This window comes from Hemiscyllium ocellatum, chromosome 6 (genome assembly GCF_020745735.1).
Source record: "Hemiscyllium ocellatum isolate sHemOce1 chromosome 6, sHemOce1.pat.X.cur, whole genome shotgun sequence".
NCBI lineage: Eukaryota > Metazoa > Chordata > Chondrichthyes > Orectolobiformes > Hemiscylliidae > Hemiscyllium > Hemiscyllium ocellatum.
In genome coordinates this window covers 123,633,534-123,652,177 of record NC_083406.1, presented here as the reverse complement: position 1 = coordinate 123,652,177, position 18,644 = coordinate 123,633,534, and the positions used below count along the sequence as shown (strand labels likewise).

Below are 18,644 nucleotides of genomic sequence, written 5' to 3'. Positions count from 1 at the left end.
ACAATTATCATCCCGAGGATGTCCTGTCCTGACGGGAGGGGACAAGTCCAGCAAAGGAGGTGACCCAGTGATATACAGCATCCTAAGGTACATAGCTGCTAGACTGGGTCTGCAGCAGGTGGTGAGGGAACCAACAAAGAGGAAAAACACTTGACCTCATCCTTACCAATCTGCCGGCTGCCAATGCATCTGTCCACGACAGGATCAATAAGAGCAATCATCACCCAGTTCTTGTAGAGACTAAGTCCCACCTTCACATTGGGAATAACCTTCATCATATTGTCTGGCACTATCACCGTGCTGAACGGGACTGACTTCAAACACTATTAACAACTCAAGGTTGGGTATCCAGGAGGCGATGTGGTCAATCACCAGCAGCAGAACTATACTCCAGCACAATCTGTAACCCCATGGCCTGGCAAATCCCCCACTCAACCATTAACATCAAGCCAAGGGATCAACCCTGGTTCAGTGGAGAGTGCAGGAGGGTATGACAGGAGCAGTGCCAGGCAGACCTGAAGATGAGGTGTCTACCTGATGAGCTATCAAACAGGATTACTTACATTCCAAACAGCATAAGCAACAAGGGACAGACAGAGCTGAGTGATCCCATGGCTAACAGATCAGATTTAAGCTCTACAGTCCTGCCAAATCCAGATTTTTGATTTGATTTAATTATCACGTGTATTTTGTTACAAAACACAGTGAAAAGTGTGCAGTGTCACCACTCTCCGGCGCGATCTTAAAACACAGAAAAATAAACAGAAATGGAATATATAGGTAAAAGACTAAAGAAATAAAGGTGTGGAACTTTACAGTCCTCCTTGTTAAGTGCTCCACCTTGGGCCTGGTGTCTGGGCATGAGTCCCCTGTGCCATGTTGTCGCCGCTGGAACGGAAGTCACCCACTCATCAGCCTCATCTCCCCTCCACTGTCAGCCTCACCGTACCTCACCAATACAGACACCGGCCCAAACTCAACATCACTGTTGCCATGTGTCTGCTTCAGGCCTACCTCACACTGATGCAGCTGCTGCCAGTGCCGCTGGGTCTCATACTGGCCCCAAGCTCACCTCCCCCACTGCCTCCATCAATCTGCACTGGACACAGACACCACCGGGATCCCCAACCCTACCTCCACAGCAACCATGTGCTGGCACTAGGACCGCCTCGTCAATGCAGTCATGAACAGTGATGAATAATTAAACAACTCCCTGGGAGGAGGAGGCTCCACAAATATCCCCATCCTCAATGATGCAAGAGCCCAGCACATCAGGGCAAAAGGTCAAGCTGAAGCTTTCACAGCAATCTTCAGCCAGAAATGCCGAATGGATGATCCATCTCGGCCCCCTTCAGTGGTTCCCAGCGTCACAGACCCAGTCTCTGGCCAATTCGATTCCTTCACCTGAAGGCAATGAATACTGTCAAGGCTAACATCTTTCCAGTAATAGGCCTGAGGGCCTGTACTCCATAGCCAATCAGCACTCTTTCATTTTCAGGTCCTCGACAACCCACAGCAATCTGCGCTGCCATTGGAGGGGAGACTCCTCAGTATTATGTCTAGCACTCAGCAGCACACTGCACCCCTAGCCAAGCTATTCCAGTACAGTTACAACACTGGCATCTCCCAAACAGTGGGGCAAACTGCCCAGGTACACCCTGTACACAAAAAGCAGACAAATCCAACACAACCCAATACCTCCCAATTGAACAGGGCACATAAGAAGATGGTTCTGTCTGTTGGGGGTCAGTCATCTCAGCTCCAGGACATCTCTATAGGAGCCCCTCAGAAAGTGAAGCAGCACATGATCTGGACAATACCTAGGCTTGGGCTAACATATGGCAAGTCTCCCTGACACCTCACAAGTGCCAGACATCCGTCTCCCACAATACGCAATCTAACCACTACGCTTTCACCATAATTGAATCCATCGCTGCCAGCACTCAGGACCCACCTTCCCCCTCAGGTTTCCTGCCACTGCGCAGATCTCTAGCAGCTTCTAGAACAGGGGGTCAGTGTATCCACAGGCCAGAGTTCAAGGATCTTCCAAGCAGCAGCAGCTACAACATTGTTCAAGAAGCTTGATATGATCTGGTCCACTTTATTGTCGCCACACCCACAAACATTCTGTTCATCCACACTGGCGCTCAGGAGCAGCACTGTGTACTATCTACAATGATGTGGAGATGCTGGGGGGGGAACAACGATAAAAATCATACAACACCAGGTTATAGCCCACCAGCTTTATTGGAAGCACTAGCTTTCGCAGCACTGCTTCTTCATCAACCACCTGATGAACAGCAGTGCTCCGAAAGCTAGTGCTTCCAAATAAACCCATTGGACTATAACCTGGTGTTGTTTGATTTTTAACTACTATCTACAAGATGCACTGCGGAAATTCATCAAGGCTCCTGAGACAGCACCTTCCAAACCCACAACCACTTCCATCTAGAAGGACAAGGGCAGCAGATACATGGGAACACCACCCCCTGCAAGTTCCCCTCTGAGCCACTCCCCATCCTGACTTGGAAATATATCACTGTTCCTTCACTGTCACTGGGTCAGAATCCTGGAATTCCCTCCCTAAGGGCATTGTAGGTCGACCCATAGCACATGGACTGCAGCAGTTCAAGAAGGCAGCTCACCTCTACCTCCTCAAGGGGCAACTACAGACAGGTAATAAATACTGGGCCCAGCCAACAAGGACAAAAACAAAGCTAGTGTAGTGAATCTGTGGAATTCCCCTTTCTGGAAGGCTGAGGCGTTTAAGTCAAATTGAATCCATTTAAGACTGAGACCAATACATTTTCAGATACTAAAGACAAAAAAATCACAGTAAAACAGGACCCAAGCACTGATCCTTACAATATCCTACTAACAATGCTTACCAACCAGAGACCCAGTTATTCCTGCTCTGTTTCCTGTTCGTCAACCAATTATCAATCAGTGCCAATACATCCCCACCCCAGCCAATACATCCCCACCCCAGCCAATACATCCCCACCCCAGCCAATACATCCCCACCCCAGCCAATATGCTTTCACTTTGTCCACTAACCTCTAATGAGGAAACTTATCACAAGTCTTCTGAAACTCCAAATAGCTGAAAATGTGTTGCTGGTTAAAGCACAGCAGGTCAGGCAGCATCCAAGGAACAGGAAATTCGATGTTTCGGGCATAAGCCCTTCATCAGGAATGAGGAGAGTGTGCCAAGCAGGCTAAGATAAAAGGTAGGGAGGAGGGACTTGGTGGAGGGGCGATGGAGATGTGATAGGTGGAAGGAGGTCAAGGTGAGGGTGATAGGCCGGAGTGGGGTGGGGGCGGAGAGGTCAGGAAGAGGATTGCAGGTTAGGAGGGCGGTGCTGAGTTGAGGGAACCGACTGAGACAAGGTGGGGGGAGGGGAAATGAGGAAACTGGAGAAATCTGAATTCATTCCTTGTGGTTGGAGGGTTCCCAGGCAGAAGATGAGGCGCTCCTCCTCCAGCCGTCGTGTTGTTATGTTCTGCCGGTGGAGGAGTCCAAGGACCTGCATGTCCTCGGTGGAGTGGGAGGGAGAGTTAAAGTGTTGAGCCACGGGGTGGTTGGGTTGGTTTGTCCGGGTGTCCCAGAGGTGTTCACTGAAGCGTTCCGCAAGTAAGCGGCCCGTCTCCCCAATATAGAGGAGGCTACATCGGGTGCAGCGGATGCAATAGATGATGTGTGTGGAGGTGCAGGTGAATTTGTGGCGGATACGGAAGGATCCCTTGGGGCCTTGGAGGGAAGTAAGGGAGGAGGTGTGGGCGCAAGTTTTGCATTTCCTGCGGTTGCAGGGGAAGGTGCCGGGAGTGGAGGTTGGGTTGGTGGGGGGTGTGGACCTAACGAGGGAGTCACGAAGGTAGTGGTCTTTGCGGAATGCTGATAGGGGAGGGGAGGGAAATATATCCCTGGTGGTGGGATCCGTTTGGAGGTGGCGGAAATGACGGCGGATGATACGTTGTATACGGAGGTTGATGGGGTGGGGGTGGGTTCTGTGATCTCCAGCATCTGCAGACCTAATTTTTTACCTGAAACTCCAAATACACAACATCCACTGGTTCTTCCTTATTCATTCTTGTAGTTACTTCCTCAAAAATACTCCAGTAGATTTGTTAAGAATGCTTTGCCTTTCAGAAACCAATGCTGACTTTATACAATCCCATTAATGCTTTCTAACTATGTAATAGACTCTAGCATTTTCCCCACAACTGATGTTAGGCTAATTGAGCTAAACAAAGGATTTTTACACTGATCTTCATTCTTTATCAAGCATCTCAATCCTTTCCTTGCACCTAAATATGAGTGTGCTCCCTCTTTTCAAATGCCAGCACTGGAGGAACAAACCCTACAGTGATTACAAACCTTCAGGATGACCACCAGCCATTCCCTATCCTGCCTGCCCTCACTGACCCTTCTCCCCATGGTACTGCCCCGACATCACTTGGCTTAGATAATAACCAGGACAAGTAGCAATTCAGGGAATGAGTTTGAAGTTTTGGAAACATGAATCGGGTGTGGGAGGGAGATTGCCAGGCACCCGGAGAAATTTGAGTGAATGAAGCCGAGTCAGCACTGAGTGGACATGGCGGACTGGAAGGGGTGGGGTTTGGGGGTCAATTTGGTCGGTGTGTGTGAAGTTATGACAGTTTTAAGATAAGAAAGTCAGGATATTCATGTTGGCAGATGGTGTAAAGTCTAGGTGACACAGATATAAGATATTGGGCAAGAAATATTGTGATGGATGTGAAGTCGAGCTATTTCACACAGTGATTGGTAATCTGGGCTCACTGTATTTCAGGGGTAGGAGCAGAGACAGTGAATGTTCTCAAAGTGAAATTGGATGGTGCTTGAGGGAGATAAACTTGCAGGGGATACAAGGATAGAGTAGGGGAATGGGCCACAATAGATAACTCTACAGAGGGCAGACATGTACCTGATGAGCCAGATAGCCTTCCTGTGTACTGGAAAGGACTCCGGGCAAGAGAGAGAGAGAAAGAATGGAAGAACAGAACCAATTACCTCTGGACTTACTGTGCTTTTCCTGGTCTGCTGCCAGATGATGCAGGTGAGGATCATGTGAAGTAGTGATGATCCCATGAAGGTAACAAAGGCTTTCTCATGAACCCCTGGAATGACACAATCAGGCATGGTCAGAGGAACACATCCTCCCAATTAACACCAAGGCATTGGTCAGAAGGAACTCAACACCACAAGAAAGACCCACAGCACCCTGCACTCCATGTAATATTCATGCCTAAACTAGGAACACTTGCAGTCGCAAATGGCTGGCTTGGTGTCCTTGGACTCACAGTGATTCTCTGTTGATGAGACATAGGTCAGGAGCAGCAACGCCAGGTTCTCCAGCATGTTGAAGGTGAAGTTGATGAAGCAGAGAGGGCCATACCAGCGGCTGGGTGAAGGAACACGGCGGTAATGGCTCCAATACGCGAGTCCGACCAGCAGCCGTGGTGCTGAGTGCAAACCAATACAGAAACGCCAGACATAGCGCTGAGGAGTCTCCCCTCCAATAGCAGCACTGATTGATGGGAGGTAGTTGGGGACCTGAAAAATTAAAAGGAATGCAGAGTGACAAGAGCAAGGACTTGCATTGCAGGATTCCTACATTTAAATCAGCATTCAAGATGGCACTAACACAGGGTGATTCTCTCTGAGCTTTCTACAGCTGATCTTATTCTCACATTTCTTACAATCATGCTGCACTTTTAAACCTCAATTCCATAACTTTATATTCCTCACTCTGCACAATCAGCCCATCATCTTTGTGCCTTTGTATGTTATGATCTGCCTGTACTGCGCGCAAAACAAAACTTTTCACTCTACTTAGATACATGTGACAATAATAAATCATTCAACACTGCAAACTGGGATGTCAACTTTTCCCATTCAATTTCACTGTCAACTGTCACAGTGTAATTACAGCCTCTGGTCATCAGGTGGAGCCAGTCCCAGTCCCTCCGTCTCAATGCCTTCAGTTTCTTGCATTTAAAGAACAAACTTACATCCCTCACTTATAGAATCATCCAGAACAGAAGAAGTCCTTCAAATCTGAACTGCCAAAGAGTTCACTAGCTTCACTCACCCACACTAGACCCTAACCTTCAATGTTGTACTTCAAGTGGTCATCCCAGTAAAAGTGTTTGAAAAGATGAAAGGACAGGATACAGTAGACAGAAAGCAGGCTACCCTTCACAGTTGGGGAGTCAAGGTCAAAAGGCTATTGTCAGGTTTACTGTGAGAAATTTGGAACAGAGGGCAAGAATATCTCTTGGTAGATCAACTCATCCTCTTCCCACATCCTTTCACCAGTTCTCCAAGGTAACACCCGGAATGGTGAGTTTTTCCCTGAGTGAATAACCCTGGAAGTGAATTCAATAAACTCTCTTTGTCCTGTTATCTGTTCTAAATTTCGTCCATCTAATGGATAAACTCAGCAGATCTGGCAGCATCTGTGGAACTGCAGAAGGGTCACTGGACCCAAAACGTTAATTCTGTTTTCTCTCCACAGATGCTGTCAGACCTGCTGTGTTTATACAGAAATTATGTTTATGTTTCTGATTTCCAGCATTTGCACTTCTCTAGGATTTCTTTTCTCTTTCATTTAATCTTATCTTCAAGGCCTCACCTTCTCGAGCAGGATCTGGGAACAGTCTGATCTTTGGTATAACCAATGGGGAAGAGGCCACTCCTGGTCATATCTCACTCCATCGAGCAAAAGTGAGCACTGCTGATACCGGAAACCAGAGTCTAGATTAGAGAGCTGCTGGAAAAGCACAGCAGGTCAGGCAGCATCCGCGGAGCAGGAGAGTCGACGTTTTGGGCAGAAGCCCTTCAGCAGGAATCCTGATGAAAGGCTTTTGCCTGAAACATTGATTTTCCTGCTCCTCAGATGCTGCCTGACCTGCTGTGCTTTTCCAGCAGCTCTCACTCCATTGACATGCTGGGTTTGATTAGCAGTCAGTCTGAGGTGATGGCTGTGAATATAGGATACTGTCCTCAATTATCCACACTGGCCTGATCACTGTAACCAGACAAGGCCTGCCCAGACAGTATGTTGGGCAGCAGCCTCCAACTTAAAGACATGATGGACAGGTCCTTCTACAGACTGCAAGTTTCCTCAAACCCCTTGGCAATCAGATAGTGGTGTCAGGGCTTGGATTGTGACGTGTGTTGAGGATTTCTAGTTGCATCCTGATAGAAAGGCAGCTTTTACTAATTCACTGTTATACACTGCATTGTAACATAAATATGTTCTTTTTACAATCATTCATGCAATGTAGGCATTGTTAACTGACCAGCCTTTATTCCCCGTCCCTAGTTGCCCCTTGAGAAGGTGGGGGTGAGCTGCCTTCTTGAATCGCTGCAGTCCATGTGCTGTAGGTAGACCCACAATGTCCCTTAGGGAGGGGATTCCAGAATTTAGACCCAATGACAGTGAAAGACTGGCAATATATCTCCAAGTGAGAATGGTGTGTGATTTGGAAAGGAGGTGTAGATGGTGTTCCTAGGAACTGCTGTCCTTGTCCTTGTCCTTTTCAATGGATGTGGTCATGGGTTTGAAAGATTCTGTCTAAATATGTTTGGTGAATTTATGCCGTGGATCTTGTAGATAGCACCCATTGCTGCTACTCAGCAGGGAGTGGAGGTTTGTGGATGCAGTGCCAATCAAGAGGGCTGCTTTATCCTGGATGGCGTCAAGCTTCTCAAGTGTTATACAGTCATAGAGATGTATAGCACGGAAACAGACCCTCCGGTCCAACTTGTCTATGCTGACTAGATATCCCATCCTAATCTAGCCCCATTTGCCAGCACTTGGCCCATATCCCTCTTAAACCCTTCCTATTCATATACCAATCCAGATACTTTTTAAATGTTGCAGTTGTACCAGCCCCCACCACTTCCTCTGGCAGCTCATTCCACACCCGCATTACCCTCTGCATAAAAAAGTTGCTCCTTCAGTGCCTTTTATATCTTTCCCCTCTCACCCTAAACCTGTGCCCTCTAGTTCTGGACTCCCCGACTCCTGGGAAAAATACTTTGTCTATTTACCCTATCCATGCCCCTCATGATTTTATAAATCTCTATAAGGTCACCCCTAAGCCTCTGACACTCCAGCCTATTAAGCCTCTCCCTGTAGCTCAAATCCTCCAATCATGGCAACATCCTTGTACATCTTTTCTGAACCCTTTCAAGTTTCACAACATCCTTCCAATAGGACGGAGACCAGAACTGCACACAATGTTCCAAAAGTGGCCTAATTATTGGAGTTACACCATCCAGGCAACTAGGGAATATTCCACCACACTCCAGACTTGTGCCTTGTAAATGGTGAACACATAGAGAGAGGACGCTGGTGAAGAAGATATTTGGCACACTTGGATTCATCTGTTTGAGTAGTGGGTACAGGAGTTGGGACATCATGTTACAAACATTGTAACATGTAGTAGAATTGGTAAGGCTACACTTGGAATACAGAGCTGAAAATGTGTTGCTGGAAAAGCGCAGCAGGTCAGGTAGCATCCAAGGAGCAGGAGAATCGACCTTTCGGGCATGAGCCCTTCTTCAGGAATACAGCATACAATTCTGGTCCCCCTGCTGTAGGAAGGACATTGTTAAACTGGAAAGGGTGTAAAAAAGGGCTTTACAAGGTTGTCACTGAGACCGGAGAGTTTGAGCTATTAGGAGAGGTTGGATACACCGCGACCTTTTGTCCCTGGACAGTTGGAGGCTGAGAGGTGACCTGATAGAGGTTTATAAAATCACGATGGACATGGATTGGGCAAATAGACAAGGTCTTTTCCCCGGGATGGGAGAATCCAGAACTAGTGGGCATAGGTTTGGGAAAAGAGGGGAAAGATATAAAAGGGACCTAAAGGGGAAGTTTTCCACACAGAGGGTGATGCCAAAGGAAGTGGGAGAAGTGAGTACAATTACAACATTTAGAAGAGATTTGGACAGGTACATGAATAGGAAAGGGTTAGAGGGATATGAGCCAAATGCAGGCCTATGAAACTAATTCAGTTCAGGAAACCTGGTCAGCATGGACAAGTTGGGTCAAAGGGTCTGTTTGCATGCTGTATCACTGTGTGACGCTCGTACAGGCTTCGAGGAGTCAGGACGTGAATTACTCACTGCTGTGCTCGTAGCCTTTGACCTGCTCGTTTTGCCTTTGCATTTATTAGTCCAGTTCAATTTGTGGTCAATGGTTATCCCCAGGATGTTGTTTGTGGGAGATTCAGTGGTGGTAACATCATTGAATGTCAAGGGGTGACAGTTAGATTCTGTTTTGTTGGGGATTATCATTGCCTGTCGCTTGTGTGAAGCAAATGTTATTTGCCACTTATCACCCCAAAACTGAAATGCTGCTGCATTTGTTCTTGTTTGATTATTTCTAAAACACTATATGCAGTAGAGGACCTTGCAGAGTCCAAACTCCAATGTAGTTTCTGAGCTGCCTCAGGTACAACTGAAATGATCTTCACAGCACATGAGCTTCAGCAAATATTTAAAAACCTTCTGATAGACAAGCTCCTCCAACTCCCAAAGCCTTCAGCTCTGTAAATGGAACTGCCCTTTGAAAAGGTGGAAAAGCAAGATGAATGCCCACTTAATGTTACAACAACTGTTTCCCACATGTGGAGGCGGCGTTTTGACCGGCGGGGGGTGGTGGAGTTGAGCGTGCGTGAGTTAAAAATCAGGTACCTAGCTTTGCCAGCCTACCCCACTAGCTACCTGACAAAGGAACAGCGCTTGGAAAGTTTGTAACTTCCAAATAAACTTGTTGGACTATAAACTGCTGTTGTGTGATTTTAACTATTTCCCACAACCACCTGATGAAGGAGAGCGCTCTGAAAGCTAGTGCTTCCAATTAAACCTGTTGGATTATAACCTGGTGTTTCCCACGTGACAGTGTGCAAATGGCAGAATGATCCAAACATACCAGCCCAGATACCTCCCCGTTCAGACAGAAGGTGTTTCATGGCCTCAATTCACACAACATTCCAAAGGGGCTTTACAGGGTTGGATGGAGAGAGGATGCCTCCTCTCATGGAGTAATCCAGAACCGCAGGGCAGTTTCAGAATAAGGGGCCTGTTATCAAAGACAGATGCAAGGCAATTGCTTCTTTGAGGATTATTCACACTGAGGTTTCTCTTCTGAGGTGAGCAGGGGAGGCTGAGGCATTGAATATAATCAGAGCTGAGTTAGACAGTTTAGATGAACAAGGGATTGAGGGCTATAGCGAACAGACAGAGAAGGGGAGTTAAGGCCAAATCAGTCCAGCCCTGATCGTTTCGAATGCCAGGGGAGACAAAATGATCTACTCCTGTTTCTAGCAGATTAGATTAGATTAGATTAGATTACCTAGAGTGTGGAAACAGTAATTTGGCCCAACCAGTCCACTCCAACCCTCCAAAGAGTAACCCACCCAGACCCATTTCCCTCTGACTAACACACTAACACTATGGGCAATTTAGTGTGGCCAATCCACCTGACCTGCACAGCTTTGCATTGTAGGAGAAAACTGGAACACCCGGAGGAAACCCACACAGACACGGGGAGAATGTGCAAACTCCACGCAGACACGGGGAGAATGTGCAAACTCCACGCAGACACGGGGAGAATGTGCAAACTCCACGCAGACACGGGGAGAATGTGCAAACTCCACGCAGACACGGGGAGAATGTGCAAACTCCACGCAGACACGGGGAGAATGTGCAAACTCCACACAGACAGTCGCCTGAGGCTGGAATCAAACCTGGGTCTCTGGTGCTGTGAGGCAGCAGTGCTAACCACTGAGCCACCATGCTGCCCTATGTTGAGTATGAGCTGAGCTATGTTGTAGTAACGGTACAGCTTCCCATGATAGGCTCCTCCAGGTGTGGTGATGAGTTGTCACACTGACGGCAACCTCAACAACAAGCTGAAGGCCAAAACCAACACTACAACCGCGGCTGGGATTGAACGACAGTGTGTCAATGATTCATATGGAGAAAAAAATGAAACAGATAGCTGACACATTCAGATTGGTGATGTGAACTCCTTCCTCGACAGCATCCTCTCTCCCTAACAAGGTAAAGACAGGGTGGAGCTCAGGGCCCTCACTCATCACAAAGGAGCAGACACAGTTGGATCAGCAGGAGACAGGCCTGTTCAGAGAATCCAAGAGGGATATCACAGGAAATCTATACATTTAATAATCAGGGAGACTCTGTTGTGAGGGAGTGCGTTGGAATAAGTATACAATTAGAAAAAGTATCATTTCTAAAGAAATAGCAGCTAATTGGATTTCAGGAAGGAGCATGAGCAAGAGGGGGATACAATTTAAATCAAGTCAAAATAAATGTGTAAACTGATGAAAACTCAAGTTATTGAAAGTGGAAGGGTTAGGCTGCCACTAAGACTTCATCATGTGACAATGATGCCCCTTTAACAAGGTTAGGTTGTCCTTGGTTTATTTCTGGAGGGGTCATAAAGGCAGAGGTTCCGATAGCATCTGAGAAGCAGGAGGATTGACATTTCGGGCATAAGCCCTGCATCAGGAACCAGCTTATGCTGAAAACATCGACTCTCCTCCCCCCTCAGGTACTGCCTGACCTGCTGCGCTTTTCCAGCACCACACTCTTTGACTCTGATCTCCAGCATCCGCTGCCCTAACTTTCACCTAGAAGTTCCAAAAGGTCTGGAAATGGCTACCTGAAAACAACAGCAGGTCAATGGTTAATTTTCCCGGTTCAGGTTTTTTTTCTAGTTTGGTTTAGTTCTAACAGGCATTCAAAAAACTGCTGAGGCCCTAGAGAGACAGTGACAGTGAAAAGAGGTCCCATGCTTCAACAGAGGTCTTGCCGGGACTTTCAACCTGAAATCTCTCCTGCCTGTAAGAACCTGTGTTTGAATTTACTTTTTGCTGAGGGTGTGTTTATGGGATGCTATAGGGATTGGAACAGCTTCGTTAAGTTGCGATATCGTGTTGGTTGGGTTATCAAATAGGTTAAGTTATTCTAATTCTGTTTTCTTCTGGTTGTGTTTGTTTAAAGCTGAGTGGTTTGAGCAGCTGCATCACTCCTGGAATATCCATTTTACATCTGCCTAAAAAAAAGTTAAAAGTTAGGGTCTGGGCTACCTTCTTAAAACGTTTTGAGGGCGTCTGGTCTGATCAATAACAACAGTAAGTATTCATTAATTCTAAGGCAAACAAACAGATTTTAGAGTTAAGGTATGGCAGGACAGTGGAGTGTACCTCCTGTGGTATGTGTGAAGTCATGGCCATACCCTGTGTCCCAGACAAACACATCTACAGGAAGTGTCTCCAGATGCACAAGCCTCAGCTCGGGGCGTTCAGACCGTGAGCAGCAGCCGGAGTCACCGGTGTGCCCCCGCCAGGCAGAGGACCATGTGGGGATCAGGGATAAGGAGGCAGTCACACCGCAGGCTCGATGTGTACACACCTCTGAACACAGTGATTACAGAGTATCTACAATTCATATCTCATCTTAAAAAGGTACAGGCAGAGGGGGAGTGGATGGCTATCAGGCAAATACTGTGACCAGATGTATAGATGAGGGCAGTGTAGTTAATGTAGATTACACTGATTACAGCAAAACCTTTAACAAGGTCCCACATGGGAGACTAAGGGTGATGGTAAAGGGTTGTTTGTGTGTCTAAAGCCCAGTGTCCAGTGATATATCACAGTGTCCAGTGATATACCTTATTGTTTGTGATTTATATAAAACAATATAAAACAAAATGTATGGGGGGAAATGATAAATAAATTTGCAGATGACACAAAGACTGTCCAGGTGGCTGAGAGTGAGGAAGAAGGTCTTAGGTTACTGGCATAGATTCTAAAAGCAAGGAGATTATGTGGGAGCTGGATAAAACTTTAGTTAGGCCACAACTGAAGTACTGTGTGCAGTTCTGGGCCCCTCACTATCAGAAGGAGGTGATTACACTGGAGGGGGTTTCACAAGGATGCTGCCTGGGATGGACCATTTCAGCAATGAAGAGAGGCTGGATAAGCTTGGGTTGTTTTCTTTAAAGCAGAAAAGGCTGAGGAGGGGCTTGATCGAGGTGTATAAGATTATGAGGGGCACGGTGAAGGTAAATAGTAAGCAGCTGTTCCCCTTAGTTAAAGGGTCGACAACAAGAGGGCATAATTTTAAGGTGAGAGGCAGGAGGTTTTGTTGGAATTTTAGGAAAAATATTCTCACTCTGAGGGTGGTAGGAATTTGGAATGCATTCCCTGCGAAGGTGGGTGTGGTCTTGTCTACATCGGGGTGACTGAATGTAAACTTAGGGAACAGTTCACTGAGCACCTCAGCCAGGCCTGCAGGGGCCGGCTGGACCTCCCAGTCAATGCCCATTTTTAATTCCCTTTCCCTTTCCGCGTGGCCACCCTACAGTCCAGGACTCTGCACTGGGCTCTGGGCACTGAGTTCTCCAATTTCAAATAACCTCCTTTCCCGTCCCTCGACTCCCTTCCCAGCCCCTCCCCCTCCTCTCCACTCTATCCCACCATCAACTGAATTCATTCCTTCCATTTGACCAAACATTTCATACCCTCTACTGGTCTCCACCCATCCCCACTACACCACACTGCCCCGACTCTCCCCTTTATCTGCAGCCCCCCTCCCACCCCCTCCCCCAGTCCAGAAGAAGGGTTACACCCAAAATGTCGACTTCTCTGGTGGTCTGAGGTGTATTTGTTTTAATGCAAGAAGTATAGTAGGTAAGGCAGATGAAGGCTTGGATTAGCACCTAGGAGCATGATGTTATTGTTATTACTGAGACTGTTTGAGGGAAAGCCATGATTGGCAACTAAATAGCCCAGGATAGCGATGCTCCAGGCGGGATACAGGGTGGAGGAGTTGCATTATTGGTCAGAGAGGATATCACAGCTGTGCTGAAGGAGGGCACTATGGAGGACTCGAGCAGTGAGGCAATATGGGCAGAGCTCAGAAATAGGAAGGCAGTGGTAACAGCGAACGTGAGATAGAGGCACAAGTATGTAGAAAGAAAAATGTAGGAGCAACAGGGTGGTGGTGATAGGAGATATTAATTTTCCCAACTTTGACTGGGATTCACTTAGTGTTAGAGGATTGGATGCAGCAGAATTTGTAAGGAGCATCCAGGAGGGGTTTCTAGAGCAGTATGTAAATAGTCCAACTTGGGAAGGGGCCATACTGGACCTGGTGTTAAGGAGTGAGCCCGGACAGGTGGTTGAAGTTTCAGTACAGGATTACTTTGGCAATAGTGATCACAATTCCGTAAGTTTTAGAATACTCATGGACAAAGGCGAGAATGGTCCCAAAGAAAGAGTGCTAAATTGGGGGAAGTCCAACTCTACCAAAATTCAGCAGGAGCTGGGGAATGTAAAATAGGAGCAGCTGCTTGAAGGGAAACCTACATTCGAAATGTGGGAGGCTTTTAAATAGAAGTTGATTAGAGTTCAGGAGAGGTATGTTCCTGTGAAAATGAGGGATAGAAATGGCAAGGTTAGGGAACCATGGGTGACAGTGCAACTGAGAGACTAGCTAAGAGGAAAAAGGATGCGTACATAAGGTCTCGGTGACTGAAGACAGACAAAGCTTTGGAACAATATCAGGAATGTAGGACCAACCTGAAATGAAGAATTAAGAGGGGTAAAAGGAGTCATGAAATATCTTTAGCAAACAGGGTTAAGGAAAATCCCAAAGCCTTTTTTCCATATATAAGGAGCAAGAGGGTAACTAGGGAAAGGGTTGGCCCACTCAAGGACAAAGGAGGAAAGTTATGCATGGAGTCAGAGAAAAATGGGTGAGATTCTTATCAACTACTTTGCATTGGTGTTCACCGAGGAGAGGGACATGACGAATGTTCAGTTTGGGGATATATCTTTGATTACTCTTGGTCAAGTCAGCATAAGGAGGGAGGAAGTGTTGGGTATTCTAAAAGGCATTAAGGTGGACAAATCCCCAGGTCCGGATGTGGACTACCCCAGGATACTGAGGGAAACAAGAGAGGAAATAGTTAGAGCTTTAACAGATATCTTTGCAGCATCCTTGAACACAGGTGTTGTCCCAGAGGACTGGAGAATTGCTAATGCTGTCCCCTTGTTTAAGGAGAGTAGCAGGAATAATCCAGGTAATTATAAACCGGTAAGCCTAATGTTTGTGGGAAGCTGCTGGAGACGACACTGAGGGATAGGATCTATTCCCGTTTGGAAGAAAATGGGCTTATCAGTAATGGGAAGCACGGTTTTATCCAGGGAAGGTCTTGTTTTACAAACCTAATAGAATTCTTTGAAGAGGTGACAAAATTGATTGATGGGGAAGGGGCTGTAGATGTCACATACATGGACTTTAGTCAGGCATTTGATAAGGTTCTCCATGCTAGGCTGATGAAGTAGGTGAAGTCGCATGTGTTCTAGCTGGATGGATAGAGAACTGGCTGGGCAACAGGAGACAGAGAGTTGCATATGGAAGGGAGCTTCTCAAAATGGAGACCTATGACTAGTGGTATTCCACAGAGATCCGTGCTCATGGTATACATAAATAATCTGGAGGAAGGTGTTGGTTGTCTCATTAGCAAGTTTACAGATGACACCAAGATTGGTGGAGTAGCAGATAGTGATTGGGACGGTCAGAGATTACAGCGGAATATAGATAGATTGGAGAGTTAGCCAGAGAAATGGCAGATGGAGTTCAATCCAGGCAAATGCGAGGCGATGCATTTTGGAAGATCCAATTCAAGAGCGAACTATACGGTAAATGGAAAAGTTCTGGGGAAAATTGATGTACAGACAGATCTGGGTGTTTAGGTCCATTGTTCCCTGAAGGTGGCAACGCAGGTCGATAGAGTGGTCAAGGTGGCACACGGCATGCTTTCCTTCAATTGAGTACAACAGTTGGCAGGTCATGTTACAGTTGTATAGGACTTTGGTTCGGCCACATTTGGAATATTGCATATAGTTCTGGTCGCCACATTACCAAAAGGATGTGGTTGCTTTGGAGAGGGTGCAGAGGAGGTTCACCAGGATGTTGTCTGGTATGGAGGGTGCTAGCTATGAAGAGAGATTCAATATATTAGGATTATTTTCTTTAGAGAGATGGAGGTTGAGGAGGGACCTGATTGAGGCCTACAAAATCATGAGCGGTGCAGACAAGGTGGATAGCAAGAAACTTTTTCCCAGAGCAGGGGACTCAATTACTAGGAGTGACAAGTTCGAAGTGAGAGGGGAAAGGTTTAGGAGAGATTTAGAGTCAGAGAGTCATAGAGATGTACAGCACGGAAACAGACCCTTCGGTGCAATTCATCCATACTGACCAGATATTCCAACACAATCTAGTCCCACCTGCCAGCACCCGGCCCATATCCCTCCAAACCCTTTCTATTCATATATCCATCCAGATCCTTTTAAATGTTGCAGTTGTACCAGCCTCCACCACTTCCTCTGGCAGCTCATTCCATACACACACCACCCTCTACATGACAGAGTTGCCCCTTAGGTCCCTTTTATATCTTTCCCCTCTCACTCTAAACCTATGCACTCTAGTACTCCTGTCCCAGGGAAAATACTTTGTCTATTTATCCTATCCATGCGCCTCATGATTTTATAAACCTCTATAAGGTCAGCTCTCAGCTTCCGAAGCTCCAGGGAAACAGCCTATGTGTGAACGTTCATCACGCAGAGGGTGCTGGATGTCTGGAACGCGTTGCCAGCAGAGACGGTAGGGGTGGGAACAATAGCATCATTTAAGATGTGTCTAGACAGATACATGAATGAGCAGGGAGCGGAGGGATACAGAAAATAGGCTTAGATAGAGGATCTGGATTGGTGCAGGCTTGGAGGGCCGAAGGGCCTGTTCCTGAGCTGTAATTTTCTTTGTTCTTTGTTGTCCACTTTTTGACTTGCTGTGTTCTTCCAGCCTCCTGCCTGTCTAGACCCAGGTAAGGACAGCTTCCCTAAAGGACATTAGTGAACCAGATTTTTTTTCCAAAATTCAACACATGGTCATCATTAGATTCTTAATTGTAGATTATTCCAGAGCAGCACAGTGGCTCAGTGGTTAGCACTGTTGCCTCACAGTGCCAGGGATCCAGATTCGATTCCACCCTTCAGCAACTGTCTGTACGGCGCTTGCACTTTCTCCCCATGTCTATGTTCTATGTCGGTGTGGGTTTCCTTCTACAGTCCAAAGATGTGCAGGTTAGGGTGAATTGGCCATGGGAAATGCAGGGTAATTGGGACAGGGTGGCATGGGAGTGAGTCCGGGTGGGATGCTCTTCGGGGGGTCAGTGTGGATCCGATGGGCTGAATGGCCTGTTTCCATGCTGGAGGATTCTATGATTTTTATTGAATTCAAATTATACTATTTGCCATGGCTGTATTTCGACCCTGGCTCCCCAGAACATTACCTAGGTGATTGGATTAATAGTCTAGTGATAATCCCACTAGGCCATTACCTCCCCTAAGGTCCTTGTCAGTCAGTCACTGAAGGATAAAATACAGCTGCAGCAAGCTATTCAGAAGGCTAATGGGATTTATCGTAAGAGAATTTGAGCGCAGGATTAGCAAAGTCTTGCTTCAATTGTTTAAGAAGATGGTTAGACCACACCTGAAGAATTGCATGCAGTTATGGTCTTCTTAACTCAGAAAGGGATCAGTTAGCTAGCAATCCAACAGCAATTTCAATTGCAAGGTCACGATGCAGGTCTCGTCTTCTCAATCTCTCCTCTTTCCTGAGGCATGGTGACTCTCAGGTTAAAGCACCACCAGTTGTCTCTCTCTCCCTAATGAGACAGCAGCTCTACAGTCCTCTAGGACTACAGCAACTCCACCACCTCAAGGAAGATATTACTGCCAGACAGGGAAAGCAATGAAGGTTCACTAGACTGGTTCCCCAAAAGGCAGGACTGTCCTGGAAAGAGAAATTGGGCAAACTGGGCCAGTATTCTCCAGAGATTGGAAAAATGAGAGAATTGGTCTAAAGGATAAACAGGGTAGATGTGGGTAACAGGTTTCCCCTAGCTAGTGAGGCCAAACTGGGAGCACGATCTAAAAATAAGGGGAATGACATTTAGAACCAAGACAGGAGAATTATGTTTTTACTCAGGAGGGTTGTGAATCTTTAGAATTCTCTGCTATGGGGGGCTGTGCAAGCTGAACCTTTATGTATACTTACACTACAGGTGGATAGATTTCTGATCTCTAGTGGTTTACAGTATTACGGGGATGGGGAGGGTAAAAGGATTAACTGTTCAATCAGCCATGATCATATGAGGGGAGAGGGACAGCCCTTGACATCAAGGCTGCATTCAACCGAGTGTGGCATCAAGGAGCCCTGGCAAAACTGGAATCAGTGGGTATCAGGGGCAAACTCTCCACGGTTGGAGTCATACCTGACACATAGAAAGATGGTTGTGGTTGTTGGAGGTCAGTCATCTCAGCTCCAGGACATCTCCGCAGGAGTTCCTCAGGATAGTGACCTGGGCCCAACCATCTTCAGCTGCTTCATCAATGACCTTCCCTCCATCATAAGGTCAGGAGTGGGGATGGTCACCGATGATTACACTATGTTCAGCACCATTCATCACTCCTCAGGGACTGAAACAGGTCAATGTTCAAATGCAA

General features: G+C 46.7%; 1 protein-coding gene across 3 annotated transcripts in view; it reads right to left on the bottom strand.

The window, feature by feature from the left end:
* The window catches only part of pgap2 (post-GPI attachment to proteins 2), a 46,739-nt gene that overhangs the window by 15,304 nt on the left and 12,791 nt on the right, over positions 1-18,644 (bottom strand). For 2 of the 3 annotated variants that reach the window (XM_060826381.1, XM_060826383.1), the window contains exons 3-4: positions 5,325-5,577; positions 5,035-5,141 (exon numbers count right to left, since the gene is read on the bottom strand). In XM_060826381.1, the coding sequence (XP_060682364.1) occupies positions 5,035-5,141; positions 5,325-5,577 (360 nt within the window). The remainder of the gene's footprint in view (positions 1-5,034; positions 5,142-5,324; positions 5,578-18,644) is intronic. The other variant, XM_060826382.1, reaches the window with a different exon arrangement.